The sequence below is a fragment of the Salmo salar genome, chromosome ssa13, assembly GCF_905237065.1.
Source record: "Salmo salar chromosome ssa13, Ssal_v3.1, whole genome shotgun sequence".
NCBI classification, from domain to species: Eukaryota; Metazoa; Chordata; class Actinopteri; order Salmoniformes; family Salmonidae; genus Salmo; species Salmo salar.
In genome coordinates this window covers 63,008,119-63,026,760 of record NC_059454.1, presented here as the reverse complement: position 1 = coordinate 63,026,760, position 18,642 = coordinate 63,008,119, and the positions used below count along the sequence as shown (strand labels likewise).

At 42.0% G+C, this 18,642-nt stretch overlaps 1 protein-coding gene across 6 annotated transcripts in view; it reads right to left on the bottom strand.

Annotated features, from left to right (window-relative positions):
* Positions 1-1,025: 1,025 nt before the first annotated feature.
* The window catches only part of LOC106567554 (general transcription factor II-I repeat domain-containing protein 1), a 50,120-nt gene continuing 32,503 nt past the window's right edge, over positions 1,026-18,642 (bottom strand). For 4 of the 6 annotated variants that reach the window (XM_014137008.2, XM_014137012.2, XM_014137010.2 and 1 more), the window contains exons 13-27: positions 17,072-17,152; positions 12,147-12,266; positions 9,771-9,824; positions 9,330-9,407; positions 7,396-7,579; positions 6,779-6,840; positions 6,260-6,340; positions 5,739-6,006; positions 5,550-5,578; positions 3,531-3,578; positions 3,238-3,315; positions 2,854-3,046; positions 2,601-2,638; positions 2,380-2,489; positions 1,026-2,166 (exon numbers count right to left, since the gene is read on the bottom strand). In XM_014137008.2, coding sequence (XP_013992483.1) covers positions 2,098-2,166; positions 2,380-2,489; positions 2,601-2,638; positions 2,854-3,046; positions 3,238-3,315; positions 3,531-3,578; positions 5,550-5,578; positions 5,739-6,006; positions 6,260-6,340; positions 6,779-6,840; positions 7,396-7,579; positions 9,330-9,407; positions 9,771-9,824; positions 12,147-12,266; positions 17,072-17,152 — 1,493 coding nt within the window. In that variant the 3' untranslated portion in view covers positions 1,026-2,097. The remainder of the gene's footprint in view (positions 2,167-2,379; positions 2,490-2,600; positions 2,639-2,853; positions 3,047-3,237; positions 3,316-3,530; positions 3,579-5,549; positions 5,579-5,738; positions 6,007-6,259; positions 6,341-6,778; positions 6,841-7,395; positions 7,580-9,329; positions 9,408-9,770; positions 9,825-12,146; positions 12,267-17,071; positions 17,153-18,642) is intronic. The other 2 variants (XM_014137009.2, XM_014137013.2) reach the window with 2 other exon arrangements.

Here is an 18,642-nt window from a genome sequence, read left to right as displayed (position 1 = left end):
CTTGTAATCTTCAACCAAAACATTAGCTAGCTGGCGAGATGTTTTTCTTTTTTCTGGCATTATCTTAAAATGCTTTTTTCTCCCACCAACCTTATATGCTTTAGACCGCTTGCCTTCTGCCTAGGCAGCGTACAACGCTTGAGCTGGTCCTATTGTTGATTCGGAGTAGTAGAACCTCTGCATTATTGTGATGCCGTTGTCTTCAACCTAGAGTTAAAGCAGGACGTGTACCTTTCAATATGTGCTGTGAATTGTTGAGTCAACTCAACTGACATTACAAAAAATACATTCCATTGCATGGCCCACATCAGTTAGCATCTTTTGAATGAACATTCTACATTACCATGGCAATCCAGCATCAGTTGATAGAACATTTCTAATTACCATGGAAATTGCACCACAATACCAGGCAGCCATTTTGAGTGCACCCAAGGAGCTTCCATGTTCTTTCTATTCATTCTATTTCTGTGTCTGAACAACAATAGTTGCTTGGCAAATGAGGACATGTGAATGCAACCGAAAATGAAAACTCATCTTAAGTGGCTGAGTCAAATGTGCTAAAGTTACTTGTATAGTGTTTGACACAGGATTAGCTTTTTTTTGTGGTATAAGCGTCTATATTAACATTTACATTTTACATTTAAGTCATTTAGCAGACGCTCTTATCCAGAGCGACTTACAAATTGGTGCATTCACCTTATGATATCCAGTGGAACAACCACTTTACAATAGTGCATCTAAATCTTTTAAGGGGGGGGTTAGAAGGATTACTTTATCCTATCCTAGGTATTCCTTAAAGAGGTGGGGTTTCTTTTTAACCTTGTCAAGGTTTTTTTTAACCTTGTCGTCATCAGCTACTGACAGCCAGATGTTTTTTTTAATGTAATTTAAAATGTTTAAGCCTCTAAGTCTTAGGTAGTTAAAAGCACTTAGCTGTCAATTGTCCTTTCAAAGCTCCATCATATACTTTTAATTTCTCTAATGATACCATGACAGTCAATGACACAATACAAATACAAAAGTAGTAGGTTTAAGCCTTCTTTAGAATTATTTTTATTTTTTTACTTGCATTCATCACACACAAAGTCACTGCAGTCCAATGAAAGTGCAAGGCAGCACATTTTATTTCAAAGGCCTAAATGGCATTAAGGTACAGCATATAAATACTGGTGAATCCAGAGACAATCGTTACAGGATAACACAGACCATTCTTTCTTTTACACACATTACATTCATGTTGACTTAATGAGACATTTCAACTTAGCGCAGATGTGGAACAAACATAAGAAAAGCCGAGTTGAGAAATCTCAACTCCATGTACAAGTACTGTGATAAAAGAAAAGCCATGTAGTTATACAAAATATGAAACATTTTCTTAGATATAGTGCTATCACCTTGGGTTATTCCTACCACGGAGAATACCGGTACGCACACCTGAAGGCAAACATTTTTCAATTTATATACTTTTTGAGTTACATACAGTAGTAGTTAGTGTTGTAGAGACATTTGATTCAGTACTTAGATTACTGAACATTGTAATTTACATCCCTGCACATGTTTTTTTTCCATCTTCAAAATAAATAAATAAATAATCATACAAATATCTGAATGTTGTAAAACCAGATTGATCCAATACATTTGTGCCGTAGTTACACCCCATAATGAAAGTCTCCATGTTGGATCTGATAAAAATTATTTAAAAAGGGTGAGTACTTCAGTAATTGTGAGTTCCATAAGCTTAGTGCCATAACATAACCCCAGTCGGTTTGAATAGCGTTTTTTTTAATCACTTTTGAAATAGGTGTATCAAGAAAGCCCCATCAGGACTTGTGGGGGAAGACAAAAGAAAAGAAAGCATCCTGCAACAAATTCTGCACAGATTCTATAGTTCCTCCTCACCTTTCCACCCAAGCCACCTAATATTGGCAATCGCCACCATTCCAAAACACACATCCAAACCTATATTTTCAGTCAAAAGAGTATTTAAGCAACAGCACACGGGCAAAGCTGAAACTTGGAGATGTGGTTATAAGTACAGCTTTGATAAAGTCCTCTCATGTCTATTCTCTTCCTGTAGCATAGCATATTTTTCCTCTTCTAGTATTTCACCTTCCCATGGACTTGCACATTCACTCCACTGTAGTCCACCATGTACATGGGCCATTGCTACGAGCAGAAAGAGACAAAGCAATAGAAGGATCATTAGAGAGAGCATGAGGGAGACTAGTTATGCTGTTGCAGAAGCAAATTCCTGTCCAATTACACAACCTTATTAGTGCCTTTTACAAATGCCTTTAATACCTACAAATGTAATATACATTTGAGTGATCACGTAAATACAACAAACTGTTATATAATAGCTTTCTTATTCCCACGTACCATCACTGGAATCTGATTGGTTGATACCCCTGACTCAGAGGGTAAGGACAGCCGGCTGCTCTCCAGGACTCTTTTGCGTTTGCGTCGATTGGTAGAAACCTCTTTCCCTTCTTAAAACACAAAAACAATAATGTTGTTTTGAACATACTGCTAAAGCACGTGTCCTTATAGACTGCGTTGCTTTTAAAAAAATAAATAGGTTACTGTAGAACAATCCTTACCTGTGTTACATGTTTGGGTGCATATTTCTGCAAAAGGCCTGTAGAAAAGAAAATTTATTAAATATGAATTTAATTTCTGTAAATGACCAGAGGTGAGCCTGGCTTTGCCCAAGAATGAGTCTCTCTACTATAATTTCAACGTGTACAGTTCTTTCATGTCCTTCTTTCACATTTTAGACTTTGTATCCACAATCTGGGATATTTCCACAAACTTCAGATTGACGCTATTATAAACAATTACACAGACACTCACTGTAGCTGGCTTTTGATGTTGATGTTAATCTCATCTCGGGCTTGAAGAATCTTTTCCAGGCGGACTATGTCGTAAGTGTTGGGATTTCGGAAGCGAATATCGTCCGGAAGGCCACTAACCTCCACAGACTCGGGACTGGCACGGATCAGCTTGTATGGGACCAGGACAGAGTGGTCCAGGCCCAAAGCATGACCTAAACAAGAATCTTTTCAGTCAGTTTTGGGCAGACCTTACCTTAAACTTAGTTTGAATTTTCACTAAGTCATGCATGGATATCAATGAGAGACTAAGTGAATATTAAACGTAAGTGTAAGTTAGGATTATTGTTTTCACTAAGGCTTGTATAGATAAAGCATACAGTATGAATGAAGGATATACACTGACCATATTTCTGGTTGAAGAGTTCTTTCACTTGCTCGCGAAGGATCACTTTCTCACCGATGCAGTTAACCTCTTCCTCATCTGTCATTTCAGGAGGAGAGGAGTCAAACAGAATTGGTGGGAAAATAAAATAAATACATGTATGCAGTTGACTCTTATAAGTGCATGGTTTACTTTGTTTTTTGCTTGCTCTGGGTATCTGAATGCTCATATTCAGTGCATGCATTCATGACAGTTTCAAACCCAAGTGTTCTTACTGCATCAAAATGAACATGTAACACAATTATAATGCTCACCACTTATTGAGGCATAGGCCTTCTTCAATAAAGTGATCCGACGAGGTGCTAAGAGGGAGACAAATGTAATGTCATTATACAACCGAGTGTACAAAACATTCTTGCTCATGCTCTTTCCCTGACATAGACTGACCAGGTGAATCCAGGTGAAAGCTATGATCCCTTATTGATGTCACTTGTTAAATACACTTCAAATCAGTGTAGAGGAAGGGGAGGAAACAAGTTAAAGAAGGATTTTTAAGCCTTGAGACATGTGCGCCATTCAGAGGGTGAATGGGCAAGACAAAATATTTAAGTGCCTTTGAACGGGGTATGGTAGTAGGTGCCAGGCGCACCGGTTTGAGTGTGTCAAGAACTGCACCGCTGATGGGTTTTCCACACAACAGTTTCCTGTGTGAAGCAAAAAGAGGTGCAGCTCAATATGAGGAATATGTCCCTAATGCTGTGTACACTCAGTGTTTATTACTACTACACTATCTATGAGTTCACAGTTGACACGGGACATTTCCTAACAAGTCATGCACTTGTTACGAAATCTGCTTACCGCCCCAATATGTCCACAGACGACGCAATCGCAATCACACTGTCCTAAACCATTTGGACAAGAGGAATACCTATGTAAGAATGCTGTTCATCGACTACAGCTCAGCATGTAACACCATAGTACCCTCCAAACTCGTCATTAAGCGCGAGACCCTGGGTCGAGACCCTGGGTCTCGAGTGTGCAACTGGGTCCTGGACTTTCTGATGGGACGCCCCCAGGTGGTGAGGGTAGGAAACAACATCTCCACCCCGCTGATCCTCAACACTGGGGCCCCACAAGGGTGCGTTCTCAGCCCTCTCCTGTACTCCCTGTTCACCCATGACTGTGTGGCCATGCACGCCTCCAACTCAATCATCAAGTTTACAGACGACACTACAGTGGTAGGCTTGATTACCAACAATGACGAGACAGCCTACAGGGAGGAGGTGAGGGCCCTTGGAGTGTGGGGTCAGGAAAATAACCTCACACTCAACATCAACAAAACAAAGGAGATGATCGTGGACTTCAGGAAACAGCAGAGGGAGCAGCCCCCTATCCACATCGACGGGACAGTAGTGGAGAAGGTGGAAAGTTTTAAGTTCCTTGGCGTACACATCACGGACAAACTGAAATGGTCCACTCACACAGACAGCGTGGTGAAGAAGAACCTCGGAAGGCTGAAGAAATTTGGCTTGTCACCAAAAACACTCAAACTTTTACAGATGCACAATTGAGAGCATTCTGTCGGACTGTATCACCGCCTGGTACGGCAACTGCTCCGGCCACAACCGTAAGGCTCTCCAGAGGGTAGTGAGGTCTGCACAACGCATCAACGGGGGCAAACTACCTGCCCTCCAGGACACCTACACCACCCGATGTTACAGGAAGGCCAAAAAGATCATCAAGGACAACAACCACCCGAGCCACAGCCTGTTCACCCCGCTATCATCCAGAAGGCGAGGTCAGTACAGGTGCATCAAAGCTGGGACCGAGAGACTGAAAAACAGCTTCTATCTCAAGGCCATCAGACTGTTAAACAGCCATCACTAACATTGAGCGGCTGCTGCCAACATACTGACTCAAATCTCTATCCACTTTAATAATTAAAAATTGAATGTAATAAATGCATCACTAGTCACGTGAAACAATGCAACTTTATATAATGTTTACATACCCTACATTACTCATCTCATATGTATATACTGTACTCTACACCATCTACTGCATCTTGCCTATGCTGTTCGGCCATCGCTCATCCATATATTTATATGTACATATTCTTATTCATTCCTTTAGACTTGTGTGTAAAAGGTAGTTGTGAAATTGTTAGATTACTTGTTAGATATTACTGCATGGTCGGAACTAGAAGCACAAGCATTTCGCTACACTCGCATTAACATCTGCTAACCATGTATATGTGACCAATAAAATTGGATTTGAAATGAAAATTCAGAAATATGAATTGAATATCTGCTTCATAAAATATATGGAGTTACCTGGTTTAGGGATGAGTCCTTGGAAAGGTCTGTAAGAGATAAACATAGATGGAATCTTAACATCAATCAACCAACTACCAGGGAGAAAAGAAAAGTAGCAATAGTTTGTCCCGAGGGCCAGTAGCTGAACATCCCTGCCATATGTCTTCTTTCCACAACCCCATGAAAACGTGAAGGAGAACTACCCACCTGGTGATGGTGAAGCAGATCTTGTCGGCAACTGCCAGGATCCTCTCCAGGTTCTGCGAGCCAAAGGTACAGGGTTTTCTGAAGGGGATACCAGGGGGCAGGCCCTCGATGATCACTGAGCCCGGGTTGCTCTTGATCCTCTTGTAAGGCACTTGGACAGGGTATTTGATACCAAGTGCCTCCCCATACTTCCGGTTGAAGAGGTCCTGGACCTGCTCTCTCAGGGTGTTGGCCAGGTCGATCCTAGACAGCTTGGCCTCTAAGCTATCTGTCAACAGAACCATATGACAACATCAGATGAATGGAGTAGTTTTGTTTAATTTATTTCATATACACCTTTGCAGCTTGAAGCTGATTGCGGCATATAAATAGTGCTTCTCATTTTAGAGAAAAAGTGAACAAGCAAGAGGAAAAAAACAATCCTAATCAGGCTCCATATGATATCCACTATGTATTACTCAAAGTATAGGAGGGCAAATGAATGTACCGATATTGAATCAAGTATTTGGTCTCCTTATTACCTGGGAAGCTTGGTCTCTGCATTGCAGCCCCTACGTCTTCTGACAAAGCATCTTTGGAGTCCAGGTCTGTGGAAAAAATGTCTAAACTTGCAGTGAATACAACCAGTTCACCAGACCCATTTGGAAATATGGATCCAAATCACTGCCTTAAATGTGGAATTACCAGCTCATTTTAATTAATTAATTAATTACAGAGTTAATTCTAATGTATGGGCTCAACATTTTGAACTGATCATGTGTAGAATAATAGTTGCTTTAAAAGGGCCTAATGGTAAAGGACACAGTGGAGAACATTATAAGAGGGTTGGGCCCATTTACACTCAATCAATTCAGTAATGAATCGTCATTGAACCAAAATTCAAATTTATTTCAAACTATTGAGATATTGGCCATTATATTCAGTGGGGATGTTTAATCTAGTTTGTAAACTTACTTTGTGTTTTTGAATGTTAAAATTGTTCAAATCAACTGTGATACAATCATTAAATCAGCTGGCATTTAGGATGAAGATGTATTCACCTGAATCACAGGCTGGGAGAGGAGGCGGTTCTAGCTTGACTTGATCTGTTAACAGTTCTGGCCTGGATAGTATACCACAACAAAACATGGTTAGAACTTCATAAAGAGAAGCTTGCACACAAATAATGCTTTTGTGCTTCATTCCTGCACCAATGTATACAACGTTTTACCTATATCCTCTTCATACAACAATAATAATAATATACAAACAAGGATTGTGTTCCAGGCTGACTACATTGCAGATGCCTTCTATATCTCACAACGCCTGGATAAGTGTTTTACACATCAGTTAACCACATCATATGATATAGCAGTCTGATGCCCGACTGGGCAGTCGATGATGCAACCGTTGGTTGATGTAATGCAACATCTGCAATGTAATCAGCCTGGAATGCGACCATGACCTTAGTTGCGTTCCAATAATCCTATTGAAGTGTGCACTTGTTCACTGCTCCCCACAAAAGCATTAGATTGGTGTAGGCATGGGCTAGAGTGTTTCCATATACCAGTCATTTCCTTTGAAATCAATGAAGGGATATGAACAACTGCAAACTTCTGGAGAAAGGAGATATTACTGGGATGCACCCTGCCCCCTGTGACAATGTATGACCTCTGACCTTTTGATAACAAAGTGGATCTGGCTGCCAACGGCCAGGATCTTGCGCAGCTTGGCCGCTCCGAAACAGTTGGGCCTACGGAAAGTCATGCCCTCTGGAAGCCCTGTGACACACAGCTCCTCTGGGTACATCTGAAACTTGGAGTAGGGCACCTTTGCAGACTCAGGTAGTCCAAGGGCCTCAGCTACAGAAAGAGAGGGGGATGAGAAATGGAGAGGAATGTGGGTGATTCATTTCATGCAAAATCCCTATGCTGTTCAATATTTAAAGAGGCACTCCAGTCTCCTTTTCACTTCATTAAACACCGGATTTACTTAACAAAAGGCACATCTCAATAGGTGGTCCAGGTAAGTCATGACATAGCACAAGTGGGAGGGTGGACCTTTCTTCTTTTGTTCTCTATTTCTCCTCTATTGTTCCTCAAGCAAGAGGGGAGGCTGATGACATCACGGATTCCGATCAGACTAACTCAAAACATATTTTTGTACCCTTTAGTTTTTGTACTTTACTGTGTTTACACTTGGGATATCACTTTTCAACAGTATAAGTTCAAAAATCGCTGGAAGACATCTTTAAAGGCAGTGTAGAACTTACTTCTCAATGCCAGAAACAAATATAATAATAGCTTAGAGCACCAAAAGAAAACATACCCAAATTACAAACTCTTAAATCAGTTATAATATTGTAATGTTTTCCTCAAGTTGGGTTTGAGGATTTCTCCAAGTCAGCTCTAACTTCAGAAACAGTCCCATAACGCCCCTCGATCAGCATCACAAAGTGGGATACATTGGTGAGAATGAGGCGGGCGAATTGGGTGTCTATGGTCAATCTGCATGTCATATTTAATCCCTGGGAACTTCCACAGCTATCAACAATGGAAGGACAAGAACTTGCTTCATAAAGTGAATGCTGGCCCTACCATCAACGTAACTTCTAAAGCATCTCAAACAGCCAGCAGCATCAGCAGACTGAGCATTATCACAGGCTTCAGTGAGCATAGAAGTGAACAGGGTAAGTGAAAGAGCTAGCTTTCTACCTCTATGCTAACATATACTAGCTATAGAGCTACCACATGTAGTTCACATCTTCCATCTAAATAACACTGATAAAACTAACCAAATGTAAACATGTCTGCCAGGTGTTGGTAGCTAACTGCTGGTACTGTCCTACTATAGATAGTACAAGCCTATGGGAAAGAGTAGGTTTGGCCGCTACGGAGGTCATGGTTACTGTATAGAGCCCTATGGCTGGGGCTGAAACTGTGTGTGTGGATGGCTCGTCTTATGGATCCACGCGGGTTGATGCATCACCTGCAGCAGAATTGTATTCTACCATCTTCTATGGGCTACTCAAAGATATTCCCTACACTGTACTGATGGCAGATTTTAGGAACGGAATATGGAATATGTGGGGGCTGCGCGTTGCGGTAATTAGTCCGTTCTGTAGCTCTAGGGGAGTTTCTATATGGCCTGCCAAGTGCGAGCTAAACTGGAATGCTACTCAAACTAAAAAGTGAAGTGCCACTTGGTGCGTGCCAGATAACCATGTAGAGGAGTCTACCAGCAATATATTCCTCCACTGTGTGAGTCCGAAATTATGATCTTGTGTTCGGGGCTTTCCGGCAGTCTTTGTGGTTTTTATATGCACGGAGCATAAATTGTACAATTGTAAACTAACAAATAATTGTTCAAGTTAGAACCCATGTATATTAGTTCATATACAGCACCAACTGAAATTATTCCCAGGATAGTTAAATATATATTTTTGAGAATCATTGCTTACTCTGTGGCATATTATCAAAGTAAGAAAATTATGAGGCTGTGTAGAAACGGTTGATGAAGTCTATAATTTATGATTTATTGCTCGAGTCAGTTGCTCTCGCTTGGCCAGAGTCTGAACATTGAGTGTGCAGGTAAGTGTATTAGGCAGCTTACCATACTTAGTGCTGAATAGGCTTTCCACTTGCCTCCGAAGCTGGAGGATAATTTCACCTATGTCCTCAGCTAGATTTCCTTTCCGGGAAAAAAGCAAATGAAGAGAAATGTTTGTGAGTGTTTTATTCAGAGCTGAAGAAAACGACCTGATTAGTGAAGAAGAATGTGATACATGTACAAGTTACAACAGATTCCAATGCATTAAAACTGCAGTTTGAATCAACAATGGCCTGAAGGGGTAAAACAGTTGAACTAAACTCATGAGGCATTTATACATTATATTAATCCAGAATCAATTTAAAAGTGCAAAAGTGAAAAAATCACAGATTACACCTTTAACAATCAATCATTTGAAATGGATTTGTTAGGCTTTGTCCAATGTAAGCATACAGTGCATCCAGCTGAAAGATCTTAGAGACAGGTTGTCCATCCTATTTTTACCTTCAGAAGATCTTCTGAGGCCTTGAGAAGCTGGTTTAGATGAAAGTGCTTCAGCTGAAAGGAAGACGGCAAAGAAGTGAGCAGGGTTAGCAAGTCCAGTTAAAAAGGTTTCACATTGGTACTTACAACTCATGCTACTGTTTGTCAAGCCAAGATATACTGTTTTAAAAAATGACAAAGCTCAAACAACAGAAGAACCTCAAAGATACAAACCTCAGAAATACAGACTGACCGGTCAACCGAAATGGAAATATAAAACGAGGAGGACGTATTCAATTAAAAAAAAAAAATTTTACAGGCTACCGACAAACAAATGTTGCTTACATTTGCTAAAAACACATCAATATTTACTATGACACGAAAAAATAATTAAATATAAATATATATATATAGTAACAAAAAAAGTGTTAAATCAAAATATATTTTATATTTGAGATTCTTCAAAGTAGCCGCCATTTGCCTTAATGACAGCTTTGCACACTTTTGGCATTCTCTCAACCAGTATCATGAGGGAGTCACCTGGAATGCATTGCAATTAACAGGTGTGCTTTGTTAATAGTTAATTTGTGGAATTTATTTCCTTCTTAATGCGTTTGAGCGCATTGTGTTGTGACAAGGTAGGAGTGGTATACAGAAGATAGCCCTATTTGGTAAAAGACCAAGTCCATTTTATGACAAGAACAGCTCAAAAAGCAAAGAGAAACGACAGTCCAGCATTACTTTAAGACATGAAGAACAGTCAATCCGGAAAATGTCAAGAACTTTGAAAGTTTCTTCGAGTGCAGTCGTAAAAACCATCAAGCGCTATGATGAAACTGGCTCTCGTGAGGAACGCCACTGGACAGGAAGAACCAGAGTTACCTCTGCTGCAGAGGATAAGCTCATTAGAGTTACCAGCCTCAGAAATTGCAGCCCAAATAAATGCTTCACAGAGTTCAAGTAACAGACACATCTCAGCATGCATAGAATCGCAGGAAATTAGCTTTAAAACTGCAACATGTCCTCTCAACTCCATGGAGAATTGCAGGAAATTGCCTTAAAAATGCAAAAACGTTTCCCTCCAAAATTCAGCCGTGCACACCCACCACATTTTGATTCAGAAAAAATCCTTGATCATAATGCAAAAAAAAAACTTGATCATAAGGCAAAGATATTGTTGTATATAATTTGTTTATCTGGTAATATGCTGTAGGAAAAAAATTGCATGATATTTTTCTGCACTTACCCGTGTTTTTTTCCTTCATGATCATCGTTGGAAAAGAAAACTTGAACATATCATAGCAACCAAATAAAACAAACAAAATGTCTAAGGATCTAGACAAGAGGTTAGCGTGGACACTTGAGGACAATTCCTTTTCTTTCCTCTTCTCTACGAATCTTCAAATAACGAGCCAAACATGACAATGAGTGACATGATAGCACAAACAGACTGGCACTCAGGCTAGTATAGCTCCACAACTATAGCACAACTTAGAATTGAGGTTCAGAAAGAGAATGTAGTGTACTCAAGTGTCCTTAGTTACCCCGTGCTACTCGACTACAATCAGGGCTTGGGGATGGATGTTTAGGCCTAGGGCGTGGGTGACTAGGGTAGGGGGTTGGGCTGCAGGGGCTGTTGGCCGGGGTTGAGACAAGAATTTGTGTACGGTGCATGAACTGTACCGTCAAACCTGAGACAGAGTCCAAATTAAAAACATATAGCTTTAGTGAAACTCACAAACTGGACAAAATAAACCCAGTTTTGGTCAATTCTCAAATTACATTTGTTTATAAATAGAGGTTTTCTATTGCAGTTATTATATTAGGAAACTGAAACCGATCTGAATGTTTGCAAAAATGGTCATTTGTTGACCAATCTTTCTTTGAATATGTTTTGTGGGAACACAGGCTTTAACTGTGTTTAATCTGAGGTATTGCTTATGGATACTAGCTAAAATACTGGATCTCCGCACCATCCATCAGATTCTAAAATGAAAATGACACGTTCTTAAAGTCTGATTTCCAATGATGAAAGCCAAATTCATCGATACCATAAAAAATGGGATAAAAAATAATAAATAAAAAACTGATGACAGTGTGTGTCCAGAGCAGGCGGCCTATTACTTACTTAGTGTGTTACAGGTTTGGCAGAGAGTAGGTGGGAGGTGGAGTGTAAGAGATGATACTGGGTACTAGTGACTCGGGGTGGGGTAGGAAGTGTGAGAGGGGGGAAAAGAGGCAGGGAGTATCTGTGAAAAGTGATTCCATACGTGTGCTGGTAATCTAGCTCCCTAACAGAGGGAGAGACCGTGTTGGCGGTAGTAGGCCCAGTGGCGTCGGGTCTGGGCTGTCCTGGTGCAGCCGTGAGGTGGAGAAGGAAGGCGAGGCTGCAGTTACCTGCGTGGGTCTCCAAAGGGCGGCAGGGAGCAGCCTGTGCCGGGGTGGCTACTGCCAACACTGCTGCTGCAACTGGGTCAGCCTGAGGCTCACTTGGCTCCTCCACTGAAACACTGGCATCTGGGGGAGGAAGGCCGGCACATGGTTAGGGTACTTAATAAAATACATGCGGCACAGTGTTAGGGTACTGGGTAACTTAGGGACAGACAGCAGTGTTAGGGTACTGGATATCAGGACAGCCACGTGAGAGGAGAGACAATACTAGCCTGGTCCCAGATCTGTTTAAACTCTTGCTAACTCCACTGCTTTCATTGTCATGCAAGTATAAGTACGGTAAGTGTAAAGGGGAACAGCCCCACAAGGTAAGGGTAACTAGAGGAAATAACTTGTGTCAGGATCACTTCCTGGGAGCTGGCACAAAATATGGTCGGGGAACATAGACATGGATCAGGACAGAGTGAATGAAACAGGTGTGGAATAAACACTCCTCTTCCACCTCCTACCACACACACACAAAGTAAATTCCAGCGGTATTGGATTCCTGTTAACACCCCGCCTCAATCTAGTAAAGGTCATCAAAATTGTTAAAAGGTTTTAAAAACAAATTCTAATAAATGCAACAGCTGGACAATGGATTTATATTCTACTTTTTTAATCTTTAAAATCCATAAGATATTCACAAAATTATAGCGCATACAATTTTTTACTGCCGGAGTTCTGGGATGGGAACTCGGGTATTACATTTATTGTCAAATGTCACTTTTTTCTCTCCTTAGAATGTACTCATATGCACATTTTCTAATGGTAACAGGCATTGTTTTTATATTTTGTGTTAAAACCAATACAATTATATGTGCCTCCTTTGCATAAACACACGGTGTATTTGCAGACATGAATACATTTGTATTTTATTTTAAATTGAACCTTTATTTAGCAGTATTTCGACATCTGGATGAGAAGCGTGCCCAAAGTAAACTGCGTGTTACTCAGGCCCAGAAGCTAGGATATGCATATAATTGGTAGAATTGGAAAGAAAACACTCCAAAACTGTTAAAATAATGTCTGTGAGTATAACAGAACTGATATGGCAGGCGAAAACCTGAGGAAAATCCATCCAGGAAGTGGTATATTTTTGATGTGTGTAGTTTTCAATTGAATGCCTATACAGGATGTATTGGGTTAGGACCCAGATTGCAGTTCCTATGGCTTCCACTAGATGTCAACAGTCTTTAGCCATTTTTTCAGGCTTGTTTTCTGAAAAATTAGGAAGAATGAGACCATTTTCTAAGTGGACTGTAGAATGAAGCAGAGCTGGTTTGCGCGCGTGACCGATTGCGCACCCTTCGTTCTTTTTCCTTTCTACTGAATACGCTATTGTCCGGTTTAAATATTACCGATTATTTAGACAATAGACAACCTGAGGATTAATTATAAACATCGTTTGACATATTTCGATGAACTTTACCGGTACTATTAGGATGTATTCGTCTGCATGTTGTGACCGCCATTGAGCCAGTAGATTACTGAACAAAACGCGCCAACAAAACAGAGTTTTTTGGACATAAAGAGGAACTTTATCGAACAAAACAAACATTTATTGTGTAGCAGGGACTCTTATGACTGCAACAAGATGAAGATCATCAAAGGTAAGTTATTAATTTTATCACTATTTCTGACTTTCGTGACTCCTCCACTTGGCTTGAAAATGTTGTGTGCTTTTGTAAGCGGGGCGCTGTCCTCAGATAATGGCATGGTATGCTTTCGCTGTAAAGCCTTTTTGAAATCTGACACAGCGGCTGGATTAACAAGAAGTTCATCTTTAAACCGATGTATAACACTTGTATCTTTGATGAATGTTTATTATGAGTATTTCTGTATTTTGAATTTGGCGTGCTGCAATTTCACCAGATGTTGTCGAGGTGGGTCGCTAGCGGAACGCCTGCGCCAGAGAGCTTAACATCCTTATCATTTATCGCCCTCCAGGTTCCGTTGGAGAGTTCATCAATGAGCTTGACCCCTTGATAAGTTCCTTTCCTGAGGATGGCTCACCCCTCACAATTCTGGGTGACTTTAACCTCCCTACGTCTACCTTTGACTCATTTCTCTCTGCCTCCTTCTTTCCACTCCTCTCCTCTTTTGACCTCACCCTCTCACCGTCCCCCCTACTCACAAGGCAGGCAATACGCTTGACCTCATCTTTACTAGAAGCTGTTCTTCTACCAATCTCACTGCAACTCCCCTCCAAGTCTCCGACCACTACCTTGTATCCTTTTCCCTCTCGCTCTCCTCCAACACTACTCACTCTGCCCCTACTCAGATGGTATTGCGCCGTCGCAACCTTCGCTCTCTCTCCTGCTACTCTCTCCTCTTCCATCCTATCATCTCTTCCCTCTGCTCAACCCTTCTCCAACCAATCTCCTGATTCTGCCTCCTCAACCCTCCTCTCCTCCCTTTCTGCATCCTTTGACTCTCTATGTCCCCTATCCTCCCGGCCGGCTCGGTCCTCCCCTCCTGCTCCGTGGCTTGACGACTCATTGCGAGCTCACAGAACAGGGCTCCGGGCAGCCGAGCGGAAATGGAGGAAAACTAGCCTCCCTGTGGACCTGGCATCTTTTCACTCCCTCCTCTCCACATTTTCTTCCTCTGTTTCTGCTGCTAAAGCCACTTTCTACCACTCTAAATTCCAAGCATCTGCTTCTAACCCTAGGAAGCTCTTTGCCACCTTCTCCTCCCTCCTGAATCCTCCTCCCCCTCCTACCTCTCTGCGGATGACTTTGTCAACCATTTTGAAAAGAAGGTTGACGACATCCGATCCTCGTTTGTTAAGTCAAACGACACCGCTGGTCCTGCTCACATTGCCCTACCCTATGCTTTGACCTCTTTCTCCCCTCTCTCTCCAGATGAAATCTTGCGACTTGTGACGGCCGGCCGCCCAACAACCTGCCCGCTTGACCCTATCCCCTCCTCTCTTCTCCAGACCATTTCCGGACACCTTCTCCCCTACCTCACCTCGCTCATCAACTCATCCTTGACAGCTGGCTACGTCCCTTCCGTCTTCAAGAGAGCGAGAGTTGCACCCCTTCTCAAAAAACCTACACTCGATCCCTCCGATGTCAACAACTACAGACCAGTACCCCTTCTTTCTTTTCTCTCCAAAACTCTTGAGCGTGCCGTCCTTGGCCAGCTCTCTTGCTATCTCTCTCAGAATGACCTTCTTGATCCAAATCAGTCAGGTTTCAAGACTGGTCATTCAACTGAGAGGCTCTCCGCACTGCTAAAGCTAACTCTCTCTCCTCTGCTCTCATCCTTCTAGACCTATCTGCTGCCTTTGATACTGTGAACCATCAGATCCTCCTCTCCACCCTCTCTGAGTTGGGCATCTCCGGCGCGGCTCACTCTTGGATTGCGTCCTACCTGACGTCGCTCCTACCAGGTGGCATCGCGAGAATCCGTCTCCGCACCACGTGCTCTCACCACTGGTGTCCCCCAGGGCTCAATTCTAGGCCCTCTCCTATTCTCGCTATACACCAAGTCACTTGGCTCTGTCATATCCTCACATGGTCTCTCCTATCATTGCTACGCAGACGACACACAATTAATCTTCTCCTTTCCCCCTTCTGATAACCAGGTGGCGAATCGCATCTCTGCATGTCTGGCAGACATATCAGTGTGGATGACGGATCACCACCTCAAGCTGAACCTCGGCAAGACGGAGCTGCTCTTCCTCCCGGGGAAGGACTGCCCGTTCCATGATCTCGCCATCACGGTTGACATCTCCATTGTGTCCTCCTCCCAGAGTGCTAAGAGCCTTGGCGTGACCCTGGACAACACCCTGTCGTTCTCCGCTACCATCAAGGTGGTGACCCGATCCTGTAGGTTCATGCTCTACAACATTCGCAGAGTACGACCCTGCCTCACACAGGAAGCGGCGCAGGTCCTAATCCAGGCACTTGTCATCTCCCGTCTGGATTACTGCAACTCGCTGTTGGCGGGGCTCCCTGCCTGTGCCATTAAACCCCTACAACTCATCCAGAACGCCGCAGCCCGTCTGGTGTTCAACCTTCCCAAGTTCTCTCACGTCACCCCGCTCCTCCGCACACTCCACTGGCTTCCAGTTGAAGCTCGCATCTGCTACAAGACCATGGTGCTTGCCTACGGAGCTGTGAGGGAAACGGCACCTCCGTAGCTTCAGGCTCTGATCAGTCCCTACACCCAAAGAAGGGCACTGCGTTCATCCACCTCTGGCCTGCTCGCCTCCCTACCTCTGAGGAAGCACAGTTCCCGCACAGCCCAGTCAAAACTGTTCGCTGCTCTGGCACCCCAATGGTGGAACAAGCTCCCTCACCTTCCGGAGACACCTGAAACCCCACCTCTTTAAGGAATACCTATGATAGGATTAAGTAATCCTTCTAACCCCCCCCCCCCCCAACAAGATATAGATGTACTATTGTAAAGTGGTTGTTCCACTGGATATCATAAGGTGAATGCACCAATTTGTAAGTCGCTCTGGATAAGAGCGTCTGCTAAATGACGTAAATGTAAATGAAATGCATTCCAGGTGACTACCCCATGAAGCTTGTTGAGAGAATGCCAAGAATGTGCAAAGCTGTCATCAAGGCAAATGGTGGCTACTTTGAATAATCTCAAATATGAAAAATAATTTAATTTCTTTAACACTTTTTTGGTTACTACATGATTCCATATGTGTCATTTCATAGTTTTGATGTCTTCACTACTATTCTATTATTATTCTACAAAGTAGAAAATAGTAAAAATAAAAATAATCTGCAATGAGTAGGTATGTCCAAACTTTTGACTGGTACTGTATTTCTCCGCTATATTGACTTGCTACTCCCCAGATGCTATCTGGTTTAACAGCTAAAGGTATTTCAAAGGTACTATAATGACGGAGGCGCACCACTTACCTGGTACAGTCACCTGGATGATTTCCCCATCTGGGGGTTCCGTCTTAATCTTTTTCAAGGGAATACAATCTCCTGAAGGCCCTTAAAGAGTAACAGTAAAAACAGTTCATACAGCAGTGCTGCCTCCCAAATGACACCCCATATAGTGCATTACTTTGACCTGGGACCATAAGACTCTGGTCAAAAGTAGTGCACTATATAGGGAATATGGTTCCATTTGGGGTAAAGCTAGATCTTTCTCCCAGAAAGTGACATTGGATTTTTATAGATGTGTTTCAAATGCTTTAAGTAAGTATGTTCTGTATCAGATGTCTAAACCTCTTGACGGTCGCCTAGGATAGGGGGCGCTACAGCGATTTTTGATAAAAATACGTGCCCATTTTAAACGGCCTCCAACTCAAACACTTCTACTGTGAAAACTGACAGAATGAGAGGCTGTTGATCTTGGTCACATGGGGAGGGCCATCACCATTATGACGCCCTCCCCTTTCGAAACGTTTTGAAAGACAATGCAACCGTCCCCCTTGAATATTATTGGAGCTCTGGTTGAAAAAGGCCCTAAAGATTTATGTTATACAACGTTTGACATGTTTGAACGAACTTAAATATATATTTTTTTGCATTTTGGTGACAGAGAAGTCCCGCGGACGACGGTACATTTGGTGCAGCCTTCAGAACACGCTAACAACAAGAAGCTATTGGGACATAAATGATTAACTTTTTCGAACGAAAATACATTTGTTGTGGACCTGGGATTCCTGGAAATGCCTTCTGATGAAGATAATCAAAGGTAAGGGATTATTTACAATAGTATACAAGAGTAGATTTGATATGCGATTGTTCCAAGATGGCGCTGACCTGTAACGGTAGCCTATTTTTCTGAGTATCGCATCCCCTTTTATCGCAAAGTGTGATTACCCAGTAAAGTTATTTTTAAATCTGGCATTGCGGGTGCTTTCACGAGATGTTAATCTATAATTCTTAGAATGACAATATTACATTTTAAAAATGTTTTCGAATAGTAATTTAGTAAATTGTAGCGCTGTTTCACCAGATGCATTTGAGGGAAAATAGTTAGACAACATCACGTGCCGATGTAAAATGCTGTTTTTATATATAAATATGAACTTTATCGAACAAAAGAATGCATGTATTGTGTAACATGATGTCCTAGGAGTGTCAGCTGATGAAGATTGTCAAAGGTTAGTGCTGCATTTAGCTGTTTTTTGGTTATTTGTGATGCATGTGGTTGGTCGGAAAATGGTTATGTGAATACTTTGACGATATACTCCTCTAACATTATCTAATGTTTTGCTTTTGCTGTAAAGCCTTTTTGAAATCGGACAACGCGGTTCGATTCAGGAGAGGTGTATCTATAAAACGATATAAAATAGTCCTATATTTGAAAAAAAAAATAAAAAAATACATTTTTCTATTGTTCGGTTATGAATATGGCGAAATGATTTTACGCTGGATGTTGATCCCGCATACGGGACGGAGAACTTCAAGAGGTTTTTCATTTGCGAATCCCAAGCGACGGTTAAAGAGTGGATATGCAAAATGAAACTTAT